Here is a 26,376-nt window from a genome sequence, read left to right as displayed (position 1 = left end):
GGAGTTATATTTAAGATATATAAATAAAAAGTATTTTTAAATTGCCTACATTATGTGCTTTGGGATCGTAAACTTAATTTTTTTTTATTAAAAGCAAAAATAGTTCCTGCAAATATTCAAGAGCATGATATTGCCATAAGTATAATTAGACATACATATTGTGTAGATATTAAACGATTATTAAAAAATAATTTTTCAAAATTTTTTGCCATCAATCAGTAGATGATGAGAAAGAGAAAATAAAATCAATTTTGTTCTAGAAATTGTATGCTACAGGTAGGAAAAATATGTCAGCTTTTAATTTTATGAAATATTTCATGTGTTCAGTGGCGAACGCAGGAAAAAAATTTGGGGGGGTTTTAGGTAAAAAGACAATGTTTCATTATTTTATTCACAAATTGAAGTCTAATCTTCTTTTATTTAAGGCCATAACATTTAAAATCTCTTCCTCCGTCAGATGATGGATATTCAAGAGACCATTCCGTTCAGGCGTGTTGTAGTTTTATTTCTTAAATGTGTTTTAAGCCTGCTACAGGTTCAGGAAAAATAGACATATCTTTAATAAACGATGCTAAAAAAGTTTAATTTTATGAAAATATATTCATGTTAGTTCAAAAAAAATCTGAAGAAAATTTTTAAACTTTTCCACATCTAAATTCAGTGAAAAACTTAAAATAGTTGTCCACAAGTCAAAGTTTTTTCACTTTTTATTAAAAATTAGATTTTGCAGCGATTATTAAAACTATTGAACTTCTATGTTGAATAATTTCACTCATCGTAAAAATCGGCGAATGCCCTTTATGTACTTCAGAAAGACAAGCGTATACTAATCATTAATGATTATTTTGATGTGACATTTGGTACAGATGTTTTACTCTGCAACCATTTAAGTTGATAAACCATTAAATACAGCAATTAAAATGTTTCCCAACACAAAACTAAGCACTTTGCATATGTACAAACTATGTTTAACGCAAGTTGTTCTCCAAAATTAAGGTCAAACGCATTCATCTCATAATATGTATACATATCCAAATCTATATAAATACAAACATATAAATATAAATACATATCTACATGATTGTTTATATTAAACATAGCATCCCTCCAGTCTTGTCTTAATTACTTAAGTTTTTTAAGCAAATTAGCACCAACACTTCCGGCTAACAGTCTAAGCTTACCGAAAATCACATAAGCATTGGTGTGCATTACGTAACTGTTATTTTGTTTTTATTAAACAATTAGCAGCTATTTCAATTTACGGTTGAAGTAAGATAATTAAAACTCACGAATTTCTGGAGATTTTTTAAATTAACTTTTTTATTTTTATAGAGAGAATTTTAAAGAAATAACACTTTATAAGGAATGCGCCTGAGAGTGGTATGCTTGTCAATGTAATTCTAGTGGAATTTAATATATTTTCTACTAAAGTGGAATATATTTTTTCTATCTCCTTGTTATTGGATTATGTAAATTTGGTTTATACTTATTATTTGAGAAACATCAATCAATATGTTAGCCTTATACTAAACATTACGCTAATGATTAGTTTAATCTTTTTAAAGCCAACGCTATTCTAAAATTAACTTATAAATATGTACATTAGCCATTAGTAGAGGGTGATATTTCAATGGCTCAAATGGTTTTATTTATAGTAGGAAAGAGCATTGAAAACCGGAGTGCGGAACTTTAATCCGCAAACCTAGCCTACTCCCAAAAGACTTTCCGTCTCATCTGTCATGCGGCCTGACTGACGCCTAATATACTATATTAGGTACATATATGTTTAAGTTTTGTCAAAATTAGAGTTGACGCTGCGCTGATGGCTTTTCATTTACCAGATGACACATGAGTGCTGTCAAATTTTCCACCAAAAAACTACCGCTAAGTGAAGTTTTTAACTTTTCCCTTACATTTGAAAAACGACGGCATTGAAAAAATACGTGCTCAAAGTCGTCTATGCACTCTGGACAGTACGGACTAAGTTCGTTATGGAATCGAAACAGTATTTGGGTTAGGTGGAAGTCTAAGTTCCCATGTTGTCTATCTATCCACCAATATAGGTCCGGGATTAGTCTGTGGGTTCACCATCCTTTGGTTGAGGTTTGCTACCGTCGCTGCCTAATGTGATGCTTTTGCTTTTCTCCTTTTTTTTACACCAACAGACGCCTCTGGTAGTTGGTTTAATCGCGGGAATTCGTCTTCTTGGACGACAATGAACTTTAGTAGCGTCGCTTGTTATCGCTCGGAAAGCACTTGTTACTCGTATAGGAATTATATATTTTGTTTGCTTTACCCAAAGTATACGCCAGGTGTTCCTTAAATTTTAATTTGGAGTCCAGTATTATTCCCAGATACTTCAGCTGCGGCTGTGAAATAATGTCGCATTCCCCTATTGTGGTGTGATACCATTTCTTCAACCTTCCTTGTGCTTATGAGCAAGACTTCCGTTTTCAACTCAGCCAACTCTAATCTCATGGTAGCAAACCATTGACATAGGCCATTTATGCTGTCATAACATTTGAGCCGGAGGTCATCCAGATGCTTAGCCCCCTCATCAACTCAAATGCTTGTGTTCGTGATAACATAGACTCCCCCAAACATTTCCGCAACAGCTTGAACGATTCCGTAGACGTGATTAAATTGGAATCACAAAATTTCAAGCAAACTCTTTCCTAAATTTTTTCATGGTAAAAACCGCCAGACAAACTTTTTGCGTCGTAAATAAACAGCTTGGAAAGCCACATAGGGAACATAAAAAAGGTTATATTTTGAGATTAAAGAACAAACACAAATTTTATTTATCAAAAATCGCTGTATATTTTTCAAAATAGTCTCTATTAAGATCCATACACTTTTGCATGCGTTTGATTGCCGAAGCACTTTTGCCACTCTGAGGATTGAGGTATCTACAAAACATGTGTTCTGAACGCATCAACCACCTCTTCATGTGTTGAAAATCGTTGACGGCTTAGTTAATTTTTTCCAAACAGGTATAAAAAGAAGTCATTCGGTGTCAAGTCAGAACTTCACAGTGGATTATGGTGGGAAAGTGTTCCGTTTTTGGAGGTTGGTTTTTTTTGACTTCTCGAGAGACAACTAGGCAAAAAATGGTTGTATACCACTCAGAATTTACTTTTCTCGCATTTCTCTAGACCAATCGAAACGATCCTTTTTTGCGTGAACGACAAATTCTGTAAGCAAACCTTCTACAATCAAATGTTTATGCAATATTCAATGTAAGCTGAACCGACTAAGGCCTATAGTTGTCTCAATCTCACGATAAGCCACATCACGATTTTCCAATATTGCTTTGCGCGCAGCATCAAAAGTTTCCGGCACAACAATAGATTTTGGACGACCTTCACGAAATTCGTCTAGGAGTGATTTGCGACTTCGATTGAATTCACCATATCATGGATAAACACTGGTACTTGATGAAACTTCATCGCCAAAAATCGAACTAAGTTCTGCAATGTACAGTTGCTAAATTAATGAACGACGAAAATAGGCCAAGATGAATATTTTAAGTTACTGTAAACACAAAGATTAATAGAGGTGAATGGACGACTCGAAAGAGGCAAGATTTTGATGGCTTCACGACTTTTGTTGTATGCTTTGGAACACTTCTGTTCGTACTAATGTAGACTCTTCTACAACATTTTTAACGATTCCGAAGCCGTGATTAAACCAAGATTTTAGATGAGTGGGTTTGAAGTGTTAGGTAAATTGGCAGTGAAGTTTTATTGGGCGTCGTATAAGAATAGGGTTTCACGACATCAATTTGTACGCCATTCTTCTCCAAAAACACCGTACTAACTGTCTAGACGGTAAACTAGATGTAGTTAGATGACTTTGGGGGCTTTTATGAGTGTTAATATTTTCTAATATCTGAAGCCTGCAGATTCTTGTGATTTGTGAATTTGGTTCCAGCTTATATTTTGGTCGAAAATCCCGTCGAGTGTAAGTGTCTCACAACAGCTACAGTGGAGAACAGACTTTCAAATGTAACACCCAGTATTTCGTGGATGTTGATTACCGGAAATTTCGCGAAATCGACGAAGATATTAATCAGTTTGCGAAAAGGGTGAGGGTCGATTTAGTGGGAAAGTGTTGGAGGAGCGGTAGAGAATAAGCGAGAAAGTTCGGAGAAATATTTTTTAGTTGCTCTTAAGCTTGAGCAAGACTGACTTCGATTACAGAGTGACTTCGACTACAATAGATCCATACAGATAATGATCGAGTACCAGTCAAAATTTAGATTTTTGACAAAATGGCGACTTTCAAAAACAAAGTAGTTTTTTGTGAAAAATTTACGCTTCAGAGTGGCTTAAAAAAAGGAAATTATCATATGCTTTCGATTCTTTACATATATCTAAGAAGTTCGTTTAAAATTTCCAGTCGATCGGTTCAGCTCATTACGACTTTTTCTCACCGATTCCGTAAACACCATTTTTTGACTGTTTCAATTTTTTTAAATGTGTAAAAATTAAATTTTGGATATATGGATAATTCCAGATATAGACAAGTCTGTAGAGGACTGCAAAAACTTCATGTAAATCGGTTCAGTAGAGCCTGAAAAGTCGTAGTTATCGCTTTAAAAGACACAGCTTCGCGAAAACGCGTTTTTCGCTCGTTTCAGTGTGTCGGGTCTGCAAAAATCATATATCTCCGAAAATACTTTGAATTTTTAAAAATCCGCTTGCAGACATATTCTTGAATAGAAATAGAAAGAAATCGATTTTTTAGACTAGAAAACCACGATAACGGTTTCCCAGATTCCATGTTACTGGATAAGTTACCAATGTTGTTGTTGTTGTTGTTCTAGCGGCAGAATTATGCCGAGTTGACAGTCCTTGGACGGATAAAAATCCGGATCTGCTCCGGTTACGTAGACCAGACTGTTGTGGGAACCAATATAAATTTAAGGTCTATGACCAAGCTACTTTTCCTTTTCATTCACGTTTCATAAATAATAACTGCATTATTTTAATTATTCTGCCTCGCTTGAGCACATATTTATTATTAAAAAAATATTTTATTTGAATTATCAGAATATTGTAGTTTCGACTTATGCATAAACAGAATTTTAATGCATTTAAATAGCTTTGTATACAGAAACACATTTTTATTAAGTATTTTAATTTTTCAAATAATTATTTTATCAAGCCCAACATGCGATGCTTGCACACACACACATACATTGTATTGACGGAATTGCAATTAAAGGACAAAGTAGTTTACGCAACAATATTTGATTAGCCATTAGTTGACACTGCATTAAATTCAATTATATAATAGTAATGTATTCATATATGTATGTATGTATAGTATATAAGTTAAAAAATCAGCCTTTAACTGCGTAACGTTCATTAAGTTTCTCAAAGACAAGTATAAATGGGCAGCTAAATATTTAAACAGTGTAATACTATAAAATCATGTGGCAACACGGTTCGAATCAAATACAGCATAGTAAGTGTAATTAAATAATAATTATGTAATTAAGGAGAACATTTCGTTTTTAGAATTTTTTTTTTAAATTCATACACTTAACATGTTTTGTTTTTGTAACTAATTGGAGTAACTGCAAAGAACATTTCAATAAAAAAAAAAATAATAAAAAAACTTATACAAAATTAATAATAATAAAATAAGCCAACGCGAAATGCATTTCTATGCTTACAAAATGCGCATGAAGATGCCGCAGCTAGTAAATTCGCAGTGAAATCAATTTGAAAACAGCCAAAATTTCGATATAAACGAACGCACTGAGCGAGTGTAAAACGAAAACTGGAACAGCAGTTGTTAGTGTGTGTTGTTGGCGTGGAATGGTGCCAGGAGGTTGGCGAGCGTTTGACGCGCAAAGAACCGCTTCGCTGTTGTTGGCAGTGCACGCTGTTGATTGGTGATTGCTGTTGTATGCTGTTGTGGTTGTGTTGGAAATGCCGATCTTCCCGTCAACTTGGCTGTGAGCGGTGTGCTGGTAACACTTTTCGATATGGACTGCCGTTGTGCGAACGGCGTTAGTGGAAATTCCTTGCGGGTCGGTGTGCGCGTTGACGTAAACGAGTGTGACTTCTTTACAATGGATAGCGATGGAAAACTGTAAAGTACATACGAGTACGTTATTGTTGTATATGTAAATTGTTGTAAAGTTATATAGTACATAGAACACGCACAAATACATACCACAGCACAAAGACGACAGTACAAGTAAAACCAAAATTTCAAACATTTAACCCACTCTCCTCTCGCATGTTTTATTTTTTTTTTAAACTGGGACTAACAAACTTCTTTCACACATACATACATCTGCTCTCATTTCCTGGTATATTAACGCCAATTTATATATTATTTTATAACGTTATAATATATATTTTATGTATATGCATATCACTTACGCATCCATTTCCTCTTTCGGGAAGCGTAGCATAGCCGTTTTCCACGAGTGAATATTGGCATATTTTGTGGTATCGATATCGATATGCATGATGGCATTCAGTACGTCGACATCCCGTTTCGTCGGTTCATTTCTAAAACAAAAAATATATATTTTGTAAAACATTAGTGAAAATATTTCCATGTTAAATCGAATATTTATACATAAAATAACGTAACATGAGACAGATTAGATCAGAAAAAAAAACGTTAACGTTCGGCCTATGCCAAGTTCCGTTGTTGTTTTTATAGCGGCAGAATCCTGCCGAGTTAACAGTCTTTTACCGGATAAAAAAAAAAATTCGGGTCCGTTCTCCAAAATCTTTAGCCTTACCGCGTGAGTTCCAATGGGATTGATGCTACAGTTGGTGAGGTCATGCACTCTTTGATTGGCTTTGAGCTCAGTGTTAGCGAGTCGTAGCAGTGGTCTGACAATCTGAGAGAAGACTCCCCCTCCAACCTTCCCTTTGAGCTTCGATCCTTCCATGAAGAAGCTCACAGCGCCTCTTCTCCAGTGAGAGCGGATTTCATGGAACAGTATTGACTTAATTACGGTTTCGCAAAGCCAAATCACAACTTTTAGTGAGAGTCCCCACTACTTCCCAACAATACAAGGTAACCAATATCTTTGTCACCCTCCAAGTACTTCACCTTTTCGACAGGATGAAGGCGAGAGCTGCCCAATAAGGGATTTTTTACCTCCTGGTTATATAAAACCAGTACAGTTTTATTTGGATTGATAGCTAAGCCACTTCTTTTCGCTCGGCAGCTACCACATTGAGATACCCTTGTATCAACTCGTAAGCAGTAGCTAGGAATTGTCCTTTCACCATGAGAGTTACATCATCTGCAAAGACTATCACCCGACAGCCTTGTCCCTCGAGTTCTTTCAATATGTTATTTATCACCAGATCCAGAGTAAATAAGACAGAACCCTAATTGGCGGGGTGAATTAATTGCTTACCCATAAATAAATATTTTGAATGCTTCCACCACAGGTTCATCCAATAGACTCCAGTGAGATGGACTTTCGGGTGGCGTGGCCCACACTTCCTCTTCATTGTCGGAATCAGTGTCACCAAAATCGGACTGAAAAATTATACAAAAGCTCATGAATAAACTAATATCAGGTTTAAGTTATCTATATAAGAATTTATTTTAAGAAATTATATACCACATTAACTAAAAGTTTAGATTCCTAGAACTATCTAAAAGTTAAACCAAAATGCAAAGTAAATATACCACAATACATATATATCGCTATTATTACCCAAAAAACATCGTTGTCTGGCGACTCGTCGCGTATATTAACATCGCGCCACCGCTCGCCGCCTTCATTGTAATCAACGGGATCGCGCCACTGTTCTTTGGCATTATTGGCATTAAGTGAGACGGTCTCTGCGTCAGTGCATGGCAAAGGATCACGCCATTCAATGCCATTATCTGCATTAGTTTGTTGCGATTTCTGTGTATCTTGTTGTTGTTGTTGCTGATGATGTTGCCTAGCTTGTTGATGACTGCGATAACGCGCCTCCATACGATTTCGTCGACTTGTTTTGCGACTGAGATTAGTCTCCCATTGGCACTCGCATTCACGCTCCTTCTCCCACTCGTGCGAACACATCTCCTCGGTTTTAAGTTGTTCGGGCAGTATTTGAGCAGCTGAAAGTAAGCATTTATTAATTTTATAATTTTTTTAGTGTAAATATTTGTTTTGCACTTGGAAAGGACACTTACTTGGAGACTCCAACATGTTAAGTATTCGCCAACAAACACATTCGATGTGTTCACGCCGCTCACCGGGCGCAAGCATGTGTTTGATAATACCCTGAAGCTGTCGAAAGCAATATGCATTAATTATTATTGTTGGTATTTATTATGCTAAGGCTTTCTACTCACTTTTACTTTCATAGCTGGCGTGACCTCTTGTGAGTTCGCCAAATAAATTGAAATTAAATTGCCAATTCTCGAATGTACTTTGGAGAAATTGACATTTAGGAATCGGGTGTCCTCCTTAAAACTACATATTAACGATTTCAGTCTTTTCAATTCAGACAGAAGTGTGTCATTGATGGACACCATGTTATCCATGTTGTGTATAATGGTCTTCGTCATGCGTTTGGCGAACACTTGCACCGATTTCTCAACACATGTGTAAGGGGTTGTGGACTGTGGCGCCGTTGTGGCGACCTCACCGGTGCCAGTCATGTTGGCGTAGCGCGTTCGATCATTATTGAAACCATTACGAAAATCATGTAAACTGCCATTTTCCGGAAAATGCAATTTGTCCAGTGCATTGCAAACGCTGTCTAAAATTACAGCCGATTTCGCCATTGCTTGCGCCGTTTTCTTTGTCATCTCCTCATCTTTGAGTCGCTGGCCGAAGTAGTTTTCGAGTTTGTTCAAGCCGTCCTCAGAAGCGATATTGATGAAGGAATTCAAGAAGTCCCAATACTCGCGCCATTCGACATTCTGCTCCTTTGCCAATTCGCGTCCAATTAATTCCAAGCCCTTTTCGGTATCTGTGATTTTGATGTGGCGCTCTTTGAAACCCGGACTGTCGTAATGGACGGGATCGTTCAACAACAAACTGCGCATCGAATCATTACAACAGTCCGAGTCTGGTGTGGAGGCCGTACTATTATCACGATAAGTGTTGAAATTATCTTTCATTTGCGGCATCTTGCGGCACAGCGCTGTCTTTAGCATGCTGCCTTTCAATTTGATTGCTTGCTGCTGCTGCGGCTGGTCCAACGGCTGGTTTTCATTATTTTCGTCAATGGCGCTAATATCCAGCTCGTCGAGCACAGAGGTATTAGCGGGTTGAATAATTTCGGGCGCTTTGCGCTCGACTGGTGTACTAGGATTAGGATCGCGATAGGTGAAGAATAGTTCACGTTTCATTTGTAACACTGGTGTATTTTGCGATGTTAAATTCTTTAAAATATTGATGTCCGTGCTCTGCGAGGTTAATTGTTCACGGCTATTATTGTTCTTTTCTTGTTCGATTGTTGTTGTTGTTGTGGAATTCGAGGTAGTATTTTTAGTTTCGACACTTTCCTCATGATTCTTATGATTGCCATTCTGTTTATCAGCTATCGAAGATGTGTCATTGGCGACGCCATTTTCGTTGACTACCTCACAACTCGCACGACGTGGAGTGGAATTGAACAAGGCGCGGCGATTGGCTTTTGCGAGTGGTGTGCTGATCGTAGGACTGCCGTTACTGATGTTAGCGAGTGATGTCTTAGAAGGAGTGCCATTAACGCAGCGCGTTTTAACGGGCGAAATAAACAAATTATAAGTAACCGGCGACAAGCCAGCGCTGCTACCTAGACGTGGTGGCGTTTTCCAACGACGGCAGAATTGCTAAACAACAAGAAGCATAAGTCTCTGTTCTATGCACGATAAAATAATACAAAACTTACGTTGGCCTGGTCCTTATTCATTGGACCGGCTAAAGCTTCTATTTTAACCTCTGGGCTCAGTGGATCACAGTTGAGATTCTGGTTATAAATTGAAAAACAAAAGCAAGAAGAAATAAAAAAAGAGTAGAATATTAAAAATTTGAACAAATTTCCAAAAACAAAAAAAATTAAAAAGTTTAAAATATTAAAAATTTCAACAATTTTTCAATACTAAAATTTAACCTCAATGTAAATGAGAAGTTAAAATATTTTTATTTGTTACCGGTGGATTGCTGGCAGAAAACGGTTGTCCAATTTTCGGCGGTACCGCATTGTCCACGGAGCGTAAAACGGGCACGTAAAAACGTTCCTCGAGCAATACTTCAATCTTCTTTTTTAATTCTGGCGTAGCACTTGGAACTCGTGAACATATGATCTGCAGAAAAATTCCATTATTTTTATATCTCACACGCTAAAATTGTAGTACATACATCTTTGGGGTATAAGCCCTCCGAATTGGGAGTCATTTTGCACTCTGGGAAAGTAGTCAACAGCTCCACCATTTCAAATGCACCGGTCTTCGCTGCGAAATGTAGTGGCGTCTCACTGCGACCCTTCTCTGGTATATTCAAATAGTAGTCCAATAAATTCACACACAATTCCTTGCACATTTTTTCGTCGTTCTTCTTTCCCGTAAGCAAGTCCACAAATTTTGTATCGCTTACTGTTTTCAAAATCAACTCAGCAATACGCGGTTTGCCGGATATTGCACAAATGTGCATAGCATTATAACGATATCCCTCCTTTAGTGTGGTGGGTGTATCACCAGCGCTCACCAAATAACGTGGATTATCCCAAATCATGCTTTTCACACGTTCATAATCGCCGGACTCGATAATTTTTCGAAATTCAATAAGTTCCTGTTTGGTAGGCCCACGAAATGCCGCCTTTTCCATTGCAATGGATGCTGTTATGATAAGAAAATTATTGAGATATTAAAATATGAAAATAATTCATTATACGTGTTGTTGCCGCAATACATACATTTGCCATCGGCGTGCCGCGGTGGCGCCACCACTTCATGCCCAGTGTTGGCAAATTTATTCGCATCATTTTCATTATTGAATTCACGTAAACGTGCCTCCTTGTGCAATTTCAGCACATCCAGCGCTTCGCTCTTGTTACAATACACATGTGGAATATCAGCTATAAAGAGACAAAGATTGATGCATATGGTGATTGGGTCATTATATTTGCATGACAACAATTAAAACTGTAAATTGTGTTGGGATCATGTCAGACAACCGTTAATCGTTTCCTTTTTCTTTTTAATGGTATAAAACGTCGAAATCGCGTGTTTTCTTACCACATCACAAATTGTTGGCAAATTTTCAAAAATTCGTGGCGGACGCGAGCACTCTTAATATAGCAAGCAGAGTGTGTCGTAAAGGCGATAATTAAAAAGTGCGAGTGAATAGTGGTAGCGAAATCAAACAAAGAAAACAGGTGCAAAACAATAATGCGATATGATAAATAAAAATCCAAATCAAAACAAAAACATTGGAAACAAACATATGGTTGATGGCAGAGCCTAAAGCCGCGTCAATTAATACTCAATATGTCAATGTGTGAGAGCGGCTTTTGGGAAGGTGTAATTTGTGTGTTTTTTTTTTAGTTTAGGAACATGCGTACTAAAACAAAGAGTATTTTTCGACAATTTGTTAATAATTATGCTACAATATTGTAGAAGATGTTTTTCAATACTACATACGCGCTACAAACACTATGAGTATTTTTAAACTTATTTATATAGATATATGTATGTACATATGTATAAGACCTTCGGTGTGTTCAAATATGAACTTAAATGAGCTGTATATATTACTTCATTGTTATTGCCTCTGCTATGAGAAAAACGGCAATCAATTTAGATTTTTACATTTGCACAAATGAGAAATAAACAAAATATTTCTACAAATGCAAATAATAGCCTTAACATTATGTGAATAGAAACAAATGTGTTTACAACTGTAACACAGTTTCTACAATCTTTTATTACTTATTTGAACTTTATTTTAATTGAACTGACACACCTCTTCGTCATCAAGTCGCAAATCATCACGTCATCGTGATGTCGATGTTATTGAGCACACCCGTTTTAAACAACAAATACAACACAAACTTACTGAAATGAATAGCAATTAGAAAATAGCTCTAAAGTAATAAAAAATTGCTTACTATGTGTAACACAGGCAAAATTACAAATGTAAATTACAAAATTAACGCATCTTATTATATGTATAGATAATTGAAAAGCATTACTGATAGCAAAAATGTTAACACCAGAGTGTTAATATGCGTAGGTGAATGTTATAAATAAAAACAGATAATGCAATTTTATTACAGTCGTAGGAAGAGTGTATTTATATCTATGTATGTACATATGTATTAATATATTTACTTACATACCTATATTTATACATACATATGTTATTTACTAGATAAAGACACGACATTTATTGCAACTGTTATTGCAAAATATAGAAAAATTTTGAACAATGTTGTGTTTGATTTAACTCTTTTAACTTTAATACTATTGGTATACATACATATGTATGTATAACATCAATAATTGAGTTTTAATAAATATATTAATAAGGCTAATTAGTTGAAATAAATAATTAACAAAATACTAATTATATTATGCCTGAGAAAATGTAAACAAAATCCGGGGTATACATGCTCGGCGATACTTTGACATATACATAAATATAGCTACAAAAATGTACAAAGACGTATGCCATCTCAAAAACCTGCCACTACATCTGAAAGCCGGTTAGCTGTGCAGGTACCTTTTGCAACCAACAAAGAAAATATTGTACAAATTATTTGCGAATAGATATTATCAAAGTTCAATGAGCTAGCCAATACTTTAAAGCAAAATATACATACTTGGACGTAAGCATGGAAACAAATACAATTTTGTAAAAGTTCGTTGCTTGAATTGACATTCCCAAATACTTTTTTTTTTATATTCACAGTTGTATTTATGTATATTTTCGATTAAAAATGCGAAAAATTTGTTTACCTTCCTTTCCGGGTATATAGAGTCCATAAAAGGGCATCTCCGCTCCGCGTGCACCTCTTATTCCTCTTTACCTAATATTTATATTTACTTTGTTTCACTTGTCTGAGCACCACACGTTTTGTTTTATGCGCAATTGCACAATACACGTTGCAATACTTCACTGAATCTTATTGAAATTAACCTGCTTTCGGTTTATGTACTTTTTAATTAACAATAATCGCAACGCCTTTGCGAACTGCCAAGTTTCACAATTTGCCAGGTAAAAAAATAAGTGCCAGCAGGCCAAAGCGCAACACACTCTAGTAGCCACCTCCCTTTGCTAACCGAACAATATTGTTCAATTGTTTTTGGTTGAGTTTTATTAATCGTATTCTAATTTCGGCATATTTCACTTTTTAACGCACTAAAAATATATTTTAACGTTCACTTTTATCCAAGTAGAGCAAGTTCTTGAACTTTTCAGCTTCTCTAATTTTTGCTTTACCGTTTCATTCACATTCCATCAACCGACTTTATAATTTGTGTTGTTTTTACTTTTTGCGTCTCTTCTTTGCGAAGCGCTTCATGCGACATCTATGCATTGGATTCGAAAACAGCTGAAATAGAGCTTCCAGCAGATGTCGCATGCTACAATTTATAAAAGAAGACGCAAAAAGCGGCAATTCAGATTCTAGAACAAATTTCAAAAAGTTGTGAAAATTATTAAAATAAACTCTTCTGTGCTGTGATAAAACTTTATTAGTGTAATTTATGAAAAAAGTTAAGCGTAATGTTTAAGGCAAAATGCTTATATGAAATATACTGTCCAAATATACTTGTTGACCTTTGCAAGGAAAGAACATCAAAACTTTGCTGATATTATGTGCAATTTGAATTTGTGTGAGTATTTAATACATTATTATTTAATTATTCTTATTTTTTATTCGTTTTCTGATATCGTGATATCAACTGCAAGCTTTTTCTTTTAAATTATTTATGATTATGTGATCAGGGTAGATATTGTCCATATTTCCACTCGTCGTTCGAATCGGTGTATTGCGGTATTATCTTTGTAGATTTGTAGAGCCCTTTTGAATATCCGGTATAGTCCTATTGGATGTTTAAAATGCATTTCGTTAAGTACTTTAAACACACATATGTACATATATAGTACTACCTTATCGGCCTTTCGACGCCGGTTGATCTCCTTGATGTTTTCTGGTACATTCATATTAAAATTGTTTCGTTTACTCAGTGTAATGGATTTTTCGTTACGTTGTTTGCTATTCAAATTGTTCCGGATCAAGTTAGGATCTACTCCGGGTGGTGCAGGCTTTGAAACATAGGACATAATGCGCAGTGAAAGATTGATTGCTGGTGGCGGTCTTCTTTTGATTTCCTCTTCGATTTCATATAATTCTTGCTGGGATTAAAAAAATACACAAAATTCCAAAATTATTATGAAATATTTTTGTATTGTGTTATGTTATTTAACGTTTGAACTTGAACTTCTGTAACCGGTTTAAAAATTTATTGATTTATATCCAACTCGGCAGTAGTCGTTGCAACAACAATTGCATTTGTATAGGTATCGTGAAATGAATGGGTTAAGAGAAAGGCGACTAGATTGCTACGATCATGAAGAACAAATTTTCAAATTGTGCTTGTCAGGGTTGAGTCTAGATCAAATTTATTGATTTATGAATTGCTAAAAATATCTCTTTGGTGGTGCATCGTTCTCAGGGCAGTTGATCCGGAACAGATTCGCCTTTTCATATAGCCAACACTGCCAACATTCCTCATAATTACTTCAGGGAACTACAACAACTTATGTTTTGCTAAAAACATCTCTTTGGTGGTTATCTAGTGTTATACTAAAGGTTTTCATATTTCCTTGAACCAAGTAAGTTGATGCTGTAGGTCGTTGTTGTAGCGATAGATTTCTGCCGAGTTGAAAAAAAACCCGGTTACGTAGACCTGATTGTCGGGGGAACGGTTGATGCAACATGTCTTCATGTTCCATTGAACCTAGTAAGTTGAAGGGGCAATAGAAAAACTTCTTCCTCTGTATGCTTACATTATATGTATATACAATACTCTTTCGAAGTAGATTTAAATTTTATTTTGCATATTTAATATATATGTAGTATATCACCTTCTCGAGACTTACTTTCGACTTACCCTATTTTTGTACACCATGCAACAGGCTCTTAATGTGAAATAATAAATAATCTCCACACCCGATAGCAGCGAGAAACCCAGAAATAAACTTGCAATACCACCGAAGGACACCAAAAGATCCACCCAACCGAAAAGTACCTCCCGTTTATAACGTATAATAGGCCACGTAAGGAATTCCACTAAAACACCAGTGTCATCGGTCTTTTCGGTGCTGAAACATGAAATACATAGCATCTTATAATCAAAATAGTTAAAAGAAGTAATTAAAATTTAATTTTGCTTGTGTACGTACTTTTTAATCAGTTTCTCAATATTAAAGACCGTCTTCGAGCAACTTAATTCACATTGCATGCAATTCCGTATATTCGTAATGTTCGCCTTATTCTTTTCCAAGCACAACAGATCAGACACGCCGCATGTGGGCACGCTCGCTGCAAAATAATTCGCAATTGGAATTCAATTTGAGCCTTAAAAGTAGTAAGAAGACTTACGTATCGGTTTATAAAATGGTGGATTGCATTTGCAGAACTTAATGGCGCGCTTCATCCGACACTCCTTCATGCAGGAGGAGAATGTATAACCCTCGGGGAAGTATTGCAATTTGACCTCGTCATAAAAGATGCATTTCCGCTGACTGTTTTGTTGGAAATAAATTTGTAATATTTAGTAATGATTATACCGCACGCTTACCCAATTGTTAGTTGTCGGGCGTCGTCTGTGGTATAGGTGTTCTTTTTGGAGATACGTGCTTCGACCTTCTGATTATCCTCCCACTCTATTTGTGCATTGAAGTCGCTGCCAAAATATTCCTCGTTTGAAAAAATGAAAACCTTGATAGACAATAAATGAAGTAGATTAAATTATATTAGATGAATAAATGAGGATTACACCGCGATCTAAGGTCTATTACTGTCCTAAGTCACAACAACTCTCTTAGCCTCAGCAAATTAATAAATTGGAATATACTGCTAAGTGCTTTTGAGGCGATATGATCCCTATATGGTAACATGGATCCAAGCCAAGGACCTTTATCCTGCGCCTACAGACTGATCTGCAGTCAATTAGCTGGTGCTCTGGAGTTTCAGGCTCCATGTCGCAAAATCGGCAATTTGCACAAGAAGCTAGGCCGACCCCACGACAGTCGGGTCTACATAACCGGAACGGACCCGAATTTTTATCCAGCCAAGGACTGTCAACTCGGCAGAATTTGGCGCTACAACACCAACAACAAGAAGCTAGGTCCGGGTTATATAAATGCATCTTGAGCTTACAATGGCCAGTGTAGAAAGCGAGTTTGTCCCTTGGAAGATTGATTACATATTTAAACCCTTTAAGGTTGGATGCTGCAGAGCGGGCGAGCTCATCAGTCAGTTCTCCCGGCTATATCTTTGTGACCGGGCACCCAGATAAGGTGCATTTGCTCACGATCCGATAGGCTGTTCAGCCGTTCTATACACTCCTGCACCAATAGCGATTTGATCTCGTACGTAGAGATCGCTTGACTGTCGCTGAGTGTAATTATACGTTCGCTGCGAAAGGAGGCTATCCTTTCCATTGCGGGTGGTTTATTACGTGGCGGGTCCCAAACCCAACGCACAAACCTGGGAAGAAATGTTTCGGTATTTTTTGGTTATTCAGAGGATACTGGGTCTAAGACCGAAATTCGTAACCTGATTGAGTCATGTGTAAAAAAATCGTTTCTGGCCACTCCTAATTGAAAGGCGCCCAGAAAACTTTCCTCACTTGCGTGAACTTCTACACATAGTTCCATCGTCTAGATACTAGACGGGTCAAACATATCTTCAAAGTCCTGTGAAGCGGTAGTGCTCATCAAATAAGTTTTACTCAGTTAATTATGTAGCTTTTTAAATACCTTCTGTATTCTTCTAATGTACGAAAATACCAAAACATGTTTCATTTGAACTTAATTTACATTACATTTAATCTGTGAAAACTCAGATTTCTACTTACCTTAGCTGTACCATTCGGCACGAAATATAAAGCCCATTTCTTATCCGTCTCATAAAGATCATGTGGCGCCGCTCCATTGACACTAAAATTTCGAAAATAAATATTTAATAAAAAAAACCAAAGGCGTGTCTTAATAATAGCAAATAACGGTATTTATATTATTTTAATTAAAACTGAAACCCAAGAATGATAGAATTCAAGATTGATCGTTTAAGTTCTTCGCTCCGAATCGGAATCTAGGTCACATTATTCTAACTGTATTAATTTTGAAAATAATTTGATTGATCCACCCAGTGTGATTGTAAATAACGGATCTTATATGTCTCTCATTCTTGCCTGAAACTTACTCTTCTTTTGCATCTGATTTGAAGCGACTGTTGAAAGCGAAGCAAATGCCATGCTCTGTGTAAACTCGATCGAAGTGTGTACAACACGATATAGGCTCATCGCGGTATTTGCATTCCGTTAAGGTGTCTTCGCAGCTGATGTGTACCTGAAGAAGAACGAAATCAAAATCTGTATATCCAGAAGCCTTGTCTTGTGTAGGCTGCTAAATCTTACTTTAAATGCAGCTTCTCTCAAGTTAATTTCCTTCAAAATATTTGCCGAGATGGATGTCGAGAGCGCATAAGCTTCGTTGACATTGTCGAAGTTTAATGATGTTAAAAGCTCAAGAAATGGTGCGATCATAGTTGCCGTGGGGTGATCATAATTTCTGTTAATGAGATCTATTTTCATAACGGAAACCTTTTGAGCGAGTTCCATTGTCGCTTTCTACTCACGATAATGTTCTGTATGCCCAATCGTAAGCTTTGTCATGGTCGAACGGTATTTCCGGACAGACAATTGTGCTGGGAAAGACTACATTTTGATTATGGAAATCAGTGTCCAAACCTATAAATATATAAAAGTTTTCCACAATATAAATATATAAATAAAGATAATACCAGATATTGGTATAAATATTCGAAGTTATAAAAGGCATACGTGTTGGGTAGATATCAATATTTTGACAGTTGAGAATAGTCATGAATAATTTGTTTAAAAGGAGGTGACTTATTCCATTTAAGAGGTAACTATCAATCATTCCATTGATATCATCCATTGACGTGATCTAGCCAGCATATCCATTGTCTCTTAATTCGCTGAACTATGTCAATGGCGTCGTATAACTCGTACAGCTCATAGTTCCATCGAATGCGATATTCGTCGTTGTCAATGTGCGAAGGACCATAAATATTCCGCAACATCTTTCTCTCGAACACTCCTAAAGTCGACTCATCAGATGATGTCATTGCCCATGCCTCCGCAACATATAGCAGTAAGGGAATAATGAGGGACTTGTAGAATTTGGCCTTTGTTCGTCGAGAGAGAACTTTAATTCTTAATTGCCAACTCAGTCCATAGTAGCACCTATTGGCAAGTGCTTTTGCGTTGGATTTCAAAACTGATATTGTTGTTGGTGTTGATTCCGGTTCAAATAGACGAAATTAAGTACGACTTCAAAGTTATGACTGTCATGAGTGAGGTGCGAGCCAAGTCGCCAGTGCGATTACTGCGTGTTTGATGATTAGAGATATCTTGTCTTGTCGGAGTTTACAACAGGACACACACGTTTCGCTTCCTTATCCAATATGAAGAAAGCAAAACTGAAGGCGCGGTTGTTGAGGTCAATGATATTGATATCATCAATAGCAGTTGTACATTTTTATATAAAATTGAAAGAAATCACACGATAGAGAGTTTTCTTGTTCTCGCTTGGTATCTGACAGAGCTTCTGGTCAACGACAGCTCATATAGCCGCATTAGCTTTGCGGGAATACCAAATTCATATATAGCGGCATAGAGACAGTTCCTTTTCGTGCTGTCGAAGGAGCTTTAAAGTCGACGAGAGGTGTTGTTTGTCGATATTCCGTTCACGGGTCTTTATCAAGATTTGCGCATGGTGAAAATGTGGTAGATAGTCGATTTTTCAGGTCTAAATCCACACTGATAAGGTCCAAATATTTTTTTTGCGGGGGGCTTCAGTCAGTCTTTCACATACTACGCTCAATAAGACTGGATTTTTGCGTATTAAACAGAGTATACTTAGGTTCCAATCGTTAGGCATAGCGTAATCTATCGGCCCCTGCCGATTTGTTGTTCTTTAGGCGAGTAATTGCTATAGTCGGGCAATTGAGCATCTATTCCATAGTCTTCGGGTTCGTCAGATCTCCAGATGTTACACTTTCACTGCCGTTCAGCACGATGGAGAAATGTTCCCTTTATAACTTCAGTATGAACATCAGCCACTAGATAACCTCTTTAGGTCTTAAAAGAGCATGCTTCGGTCGTGAAACCTTCCGTTAGTCGCCGCAACTTTTCGTAAAAATCTGGATTCGAGAGCTTGTTTCCACTGTTAATTTGCTTACAATTTGTGGAAATAACATCTCAAAACAAAACAATTTTTTATCTAGCTCGTTAAAGATACTTCATACAATGTGGAAAGAAATGAAAAACATCAAGATTTTCGGGAAGCGAAATGGTTTTTGGATCTTTGTTTGTCCGCATATCCGTCTGTTCGTGCAAATAACTGCGGCAAAATTGACATATCATGGCACACGTAATCCTTAGTACCCTGAGGATGTTGACATTGAAGATAGGATAAATTGTATTGTTGCCACGCGCTCAAAATGCAGTTATTCAAAATAATAAAAAGCTGTGTACATATGTAATTATAATCTATCTACATACATAAGTATATAAATAAAAATGAATCGTCAAACTGTATGTACGCGCATAACTCAATAACGCCAGGACCAATTTGGCCAATTCTTTTTCTTAAATGTTCGTTGAAGTTCAAAGATGGTTTTTACGGCGAGAAAAATTCGAATAATTTCCGGAAGACCCCTAAAAACTGCCCTTTTTATTAAAAATTATTCAGTGAAAACTTTATGTGTGTTTCAGACGAAGTGATCAATTACAGATTGAAATTTGTTACGAAGCCACGAAGAGGTCGCGCTAATATTGGTCCGCGTTCTTTTTGCCATCAACGTATGGCAGCCCAAGGAAAGGCAAGAAGTACTCCGAAAATGCGATGACATACGTGCGGAATTATGGATCGCGGTCAATCAGCTAGCGATCGTAACGATATCACGGTACGACTTTTTAAACAATAGCTGCGATGTTTGATGGTCTTTATCTTGAAGCAACCTATGGTATATATGGTGCTGTTAGATGCTGAATGTATTCTGTTGAGTAGCAAAGAAGAGGTTTGCCGCACGCACACATTCTTCTTTGGATGCGGATGGTGATTACACCAGATCAAATTGATGAAATCATTTCAGCGGAAATTCCTGATTCAGAGATTGATCCAGAATTATACGAAGTGGTGAAAACCAATATGGTTCATGGACCTTGCGAACCTTACAATCCCACTTTGGTTTGTATGTCTGACAATAAATGCACGAAACACTACTCATGTGCTTGTCTTTCGGAAACGGAAATGGAAAATGATGGATATTAACTGTATCGGCGTCACTCACCAGACGACAATGGCAGAACATTTAGCATTTAGAGGCGTGAATATCGACGTTAACAACACATCGAAGTTGACAACACATGGATCGTACCATATTCGCCACTTTTGGCTAATTCACATTTAAAACTCATGTCAATGTTGAATATTGCAGATTGGTGAAATCGATCAAATACGTTTGCAAGTACGTCACTAAAGAAATCAACATAGTGGTTATTGGCCTTGAACGATATGAGATCAGCAGTATCGAATGGGTGTGAACTGCAATAAAGCGCTTTGTAGGATATTTACTTTTGCAATTCATGAAAGTTTTCCGACTGTTGTTCGTCTCGCGGTTCAACTTCATTTAAGTCATTGCGTATTGTGAATGGTACAGTGTGTGCAACTTTTTGAGAAGCATGCCAGCAGTTGCATTTGCTGGAACCTGATAATCACTGGAAACAGACGAAGGACAATGCGATAGTTACTTCGCATGCCACTGAAGTTCGCATAGTTTTCGCGAAGATCATTTCGACATATCAGCTTTCAAATTCGCGTTAATTATGGGATACGAAAAATTGACATTGCCGATGACATTTTACATTGTATTCGCTAAGAATTGGAAATAGGCAAATTTCGGTTGATACTTCCAGTGGTTTGATATCAATTTCACCTCCCTTTTGTCAATTCACTTCAACGGAAGATGAACTCATCACGAATGTTTATCCGACCTTTACTATTTATCGTAACTGTAATTGCTTGAGTGTACGCGCAATTTTAGTTGAAAAAAATACCGATGTCAATGACTTAAACTGGAAGATTCAAAGTCAAATTTCGGGAGGTTTGCGCTCATATAAATAGATCGATCGTCTTGACAAGAAAGACGAAACCGTAAATTATCCAGTGGAATTTCCAAATTCTTTGGAGAGCCTTGGTATGCCCCAGCATCATTCGCGTCTCAAAGTTGGATCTGTCATTATTATGTTTCACAATCTTCATGCGCCGAAACTGTGTAATGGAACCCAACTGATTATGACGCAGTTATCGAATACAAAGGACAGCCATTTAATTTCAAACGTATTCAATTTCCAGGGAAAATTGGCCAGATATATGTGGCGTGTTGACGAGTTGGAAGCCCATCTTCTTTGTATATTTACGCACCAGAACAGAAATCAAAAAAATTATGTTTATTAAGCTGCGCTATATTAAAAAAATGTAGAAAAATCGAAAATAAATCATTTTCGACACAACATAATTTCAACTTTTTTCATTTCAAAGCATATAATTTCACGCAGGATAACGGCTGCGGGGCAGCTAGTAATTCATAAATTAAAAATTTGGTAGTGAGAGTGGTTTCCCCTCTAATAGGTTTATTTTCGACTACACAAATACCAGACTACATATAGACATTTCCTTTTAGAATTTATTTTTTATAGTCTGGGATAAATATCATCTATCTTCAAATCTACAAAATTTAATTTATTTTAGCAAGCCTTTAATGATCACTTTGTTTTACTTCCCCCATTTTCACCAACATAAACCGTTTAAAGTCAGGTGAAAAGGCCACAATATCCGGTACTTTTGACATTACTTGAGTATACTCGAAAATTGGTTTCCATGCATTTTAATGAAGAAATATGAACAAAACTATTATACTCGTTATTAAAATCTTCCGTTAGTATAAAAATACTCACCTGTGATGGTTGGATTAGTTTGAAATTTCTCCCACAAACTCATAATTATCACCAATGCAGTCACAGCGCCGATTGTTGTAAAGCAAAACCACATAAATCTACAAGAGAAACGATTTATGTCTTCCTTTTAGTTCACCTACACGCTATTAATCTTATCACAAATTTGATTGACTTTCACCTACTTTTCACCCACCGGACGTCCGGACTCGGCTATGTACCGTACACCATGTAAGGTGGAATTTTGAAAAAACTCTTTCGTTTGAAAAATTAAACTACGCCGAAAGATGGTCAACGTTTCGACCACCTTTACAGCCCAGTCTTTTACACTCTTTTTCGGCATTTTCGTTTTAGAAATCCCCACACTCGCATAATTCACATGGACGTAAGCAGCGGGTTCGTCGGTTTCAAAGAAAGCACATAGTAGTCAAGAATAATTGCCAAAATTTCCGCTTAAACTCAATCGAAATCGGTCACTACAGCGACGGCTGTCCGTACATATGTACGACGTTTGTTAACCTCGTTACAAGCTGAGCGCGTCAAGCGTAACACTCGGAGTGAATGCGAGTGGTAGTGTCCTGTTGCACCTACAAATCACAACTGACCGTATCACAGGTCGTCGTGACTAATTGCGTATGCAGAGACAAGCGTTGCGTCTCATTCAGATTTGCCCAGCCGGCGTGGCAGACGGGAGTGGGGTGCGGTGGTGTAGTCACCAAATGGAGTTTACACTGCATTTGGCTGGTGAATGAGTTGAGTGAAGTCATTAAAGGACAATGCAGATAAAAGCAAATCAATGTTGTATGCCTAGGCTACACGCACGAAATGTCATTTGACAATGACCATTGGGACTTTATCTTGATTATTTGAGGGTAGTGGACATTTATCGTTCAACTTTTCGACTATGTCATATTTTTATGACCAACATGCACATCAATTTACATATCTACACTCGTATATGTGTATAAATATTTATGTATCCAGGCTATTTTATGACTTTGAAGTCTGTTTATAAACAAAAAAGTAAAGTGGTGATATGGCTGAAGTTGGAAACTGCTTGCTCATATCTCATCGAATTGTAATTCTGTTTTTAAAAACGAAATTTGTTTTTATTACTATTAACACAGACAATTAATTTTAAACGGCCACATTTTGCTGCGATTTATACATTTTTTCTCTTAGTGCCTAGGTGGCACACAGGGTCTCTACGATTTTATTAATACTGCTTAAGGGTTCAATTAATTATTTAGTTACATCATGATGGGATCCATATTCGGAACATCCAAGTTCTTTCCGACCTAACCTTGAGCTTTTTAACACTTTCTGTTCCTCTTTTAAGCATATATAGTATCTCATTCAAACTAAATCGGCGAAAGGTGGTGTGTGTCCATCCTCTTTTTACGGGTCTTTTCCAATATTTAACGTATGGTGAATTTTGGTTAGTTGTCGACTTTCAAATAATTTGTTGACGCTAGTCTTCAGTCTTTTACACACTACGCTCAATAAAACTTTATATGCGATGTTGAAGAGGCTTATCCCACAGTAGGTTTCCCAGATTGTGGGGTCTCCCTTTTTATGAATTTGAAAGAGCACACTTAAATTCCTATCGTCGGGCATGCATGCATGCTCCTTATCAGTTTTTCGCCGCCGTTTTTGAATAGCTCGGCCGGCAATCCATCGGACCCCACCGGTTTTTTGTTCTTCAGACGGATAATTGCAATTCGAACTTCTTCATGGTCGGGTAATGGAACGTCCGCTCCATCGTCATCGATTGGCTAATCGGGTTCACCATCTGCTGGTGTTATGCTTTCACTGCCGTTCATCAGACTGGAGAAGTGTTAGCTTCATAATTTTAGTATGCTATGAGTATCAGTCATTAGATCACCTCTGGGGGTTCTAAGAGAGTATGCTCGGGTTTCGAAACCTTCTATTAGACGCCTCATCTTTTCGTAGAATTTTCGAGCAGTACCCCTGTCGACCAGCTTATCAAGCTCTTCGTACTCACGCATTTCGGCCTCCTTCTTTTTCTGTCTGCAAATGCGTCTCGCTTCCCTCTTTAACTCTCGGTATCTATCCCATCCCGCACGTGTTGTGGTCGATCGTAACGTTGCGAGGTAGGCAGTCTGCTTTCTCTCCACTGCGACACGGTTCTCCTCATCGTACCAGCTGTTCTTTTGCCTTTTCCTAAAACCAAAGGTTTCATTTGCAGTTGTACGTAAGGATTTTGAAATGCCGTCCCACAATTCCTTTATACCGAGTAGCTGATGAGTGCTCTCAGAGAGCAAGAGTGCAAGTCGAGCAGAAAATCGTTCGGCTGTCTGTTGTTGTTGCAGCTTCTCGAAGCCGGAAGAGTAGTCGAAGATTTTGCTGACAGATCCTGGTTTGCGGGCTTACAAAATCGAACTCGTGCAAAAATTACAGCCGAACGGCAATCAAGAGATGTTCGGTGAAAGCGCCTTAAAAGAGATGATTTTCGCGAAAAAATTTTGTTCAGCGCTGAAGCTTACTTGTGGTTGAATTCTCGCATTTGCAGTGATGATAATTCTCATGTCCTTGTTGAGAAGCCGTTACATCTTCAAAAAATCACTGTTCCGTGTACTTTTTGGACAGAGGGCATCATTTGTTCACATTTTTTCCGAAATGAGTCCGTTCGTAATGTTACTGTCGATGAGGAACGTTATACTCGTAGAGCCATAATTAGTGAACATTTTCGTGCCTGATTTTGGGGATGTTGATGGGGATGACCTCTGGTTTCAACAAGTCGGCGCTATATGCCATGCAGCCAACGAAACAATCAATTTATCGAAGAAAGCTTTTGGTGTACGCATCATCTCGAGTCGTGGGCATGTGAGGTGGTCTTCAAAATCATGCGAGTTAATACCTTTGGACTATACTTGAGGGCTGGGTTTTGGTCATAACGTTAATTATTATGCGTTTTATTTTTTTCTTGGCAAACAACTGTCGAAAAAACACCCTTTATATGGGTTTTGGCGGAAAACAAACACATCTCGGCTGTTAAGATTCAATAAGCAGCAGATGCAGCTTTGATCATATCTGCTTTCGTTTATTTAAGTACATTTTAAAGACTGCTTCTTAAAGTAACTCGCTACAATCTTTAATTTTCTTAGCTGCTATTTACTTTACTTCTCGTTGAATTCTAATGGATACTCTTAACGATAACAACAACATACCTACTTGATGTTCGCTTAGAAATTACCTCATTCCCCGACAGGATAACACAAATAACACAGACTAATGCACATTTATTTGAGTACCCTCATGCACACACACACATGCGAGTATACATACATACATCCGCAGCTACGTAAGCGATGACGGACATGAAATTCCAACAATATCCGCCACACAAATGCCGCAATGCAACGCAACATGGCGAATTTTATGTTGACTGACTGTTGACTGCATGGATGCCGGGCAACGCGACTGCCTGCCTGGCCATTATTGGCGTTGTCACTGCAGCGCCATTGTTCCCAAGATGGCAATAGACGTTGAAGGAGTTGAAGCCGTTCAAGTCGTTGGCGAGCAGCGAGCGAGTACGTGGTGAAACAGCGAACAGCGCCACTGCAGCTAAATCTACAAATCCTATGTGCCACAACGCGTTGCATGCCACACACACATATATACATCCATATGTTTGTACACCCACGTTGAGTGAAACTGCCGAACGGGAGCGTGTGTTCCGCGAAAGGCACTTCATTGCTCTAATAACAACAACAATCAACAGGAATCACATACACACTCACACACACTTGCAGGGCTGAAGTAATTGTGTGTGACACGCGAAATTGCGAATGAAGCGATGTTGGCGGGAAAAAACGTGGCAACGCCGCCGGCAAAAGCGCGGACGCGCGGGCGATGAGCTCATAAAAATGTTCATAATTGGAGTAATGGCAGCGGTGGCAGCAACAACAACAATAATAACACTGTATTGACAGCAATGTTGCTGTGGCGGTGGTAATAGCGGCAAGAAAATGGTGGCGAACTTTGGTATTTTAAATTTGAAAGCACAAATATCACACACACACGCAAGCTTAAAATCTCACGTTTTCAGCGCCTTTAATATGATTGTATATATGTATGTGTTTAAGCAATATGTGGCTGTGT

At 37.5% G+C, this 26,376-nt stretch overlaps 2 protein-coding genes across 3 annotated transcripts; both read right to left on the bottom strand.

The window, feature by feature from the left end:
- Window positions 1–5,103: 5,103 nt before the first annotated feature.
- LOC126757906 (ankyrin repeat and LEM domain-containing protein 2 homolog) lies at window positions 5,104–13,429 on the bottom strand. 2 transcript variants are annotated; one of them, XR_007666794.1, is made up of 12 exons: window positions 12,934–13,429; window positions 10,890–11,051; window positions 10,337–10,812; window positions 10,129–10,281; window positions 9,867–9,944; window positions 8,338–9,807; window positions 8,176–8,272; window positions 7,709–8,100; window positions 7,403–7,527; window positions 6,402–6,533; window positions 6,190–6,325; window positions 6,015–6,103 (listed from the first exon to the last, which is right to left on the bottom strand). XR_007666794.1 is itself a non-coding variant. In XM_050471826.1 (11 exons), exons 1-11 carry the CDS (start codon window positions 12,968–12,970, stop codon window positions 5,806–5,808), a joined length of 3,420 nt encoding a protein of 1,139 aa, XP_050327783.1. In that variant the 5' UTR covers window positions 12,971–13,429; the 3' UTR covers window positions 5,104–5,805. The 2 variants fall into 2 exon arrangements, 1 of the variants encoding a protein (XP_050327783.1); XM_050471826.1 differs by lacking the exon at window positions 6,190–6,325 and having other exon boundaries at window positions 5,104–6,103.
- A 232-nt stretch (window positions 13,430–13,661) lies between these two features.
- On the bottom strand, window positions 13,662–22,832 carry LOC126757912 (sodium channel protein Nach). The gene is made up of 12 exons (XM_050471838.1): window positions 22,437–22,832; window positions 22,255–22,352; window positions 17,847–17,958; window positions 17,626–17,779; window positions 17,412–17,557; window positions 17,065–17,146; window positions 15,784–15,923; window positions 15,585–15,727; window positions 15,386–15,524; window positions 15,094–15,304; window positions 14,090–14,335; window positions 13,662–14,022 (listed from the first exon to the last, which is right to left on the bottom strand). The coding sequence occupies exons 1-12, from the start codon at window positions 22,592–22,594 to the stop codon at window positions 13,921–13,923; spliced, it is 1,731 nt and encodes a 576-aa protein (XP_050327795.1). The 5' UTR covers window positions 22,595–22,832; the 3' UTR covers window positions 13,662–13,920.
- Between the last annotated feature and the right edge of the window lie 3,544 nt (window positions 22,833–26,376).

This window comes from Bactrocera neohumeralis, chromosome 5 (genome assembly GCF_024586455.1).
Source record: "Bactrocera neohumeralis isolate Rockhampton chromosome 5, APGP_CSIRO_Bneo_wtdbg2-racon-allhic-juicebox.fasta_v2, whole genome shotgun sequence".
NCBI lineage: Eukaryota > Metazoa > Arthropoda > Insecta > Diptera > Tephritidae > Bactrocera > Bactrocera neohumeralis.
Note: the sequence above shows the minus strand (reverse complement) of the source record. Positions and strands in the feature narration are given on the sequence as shown.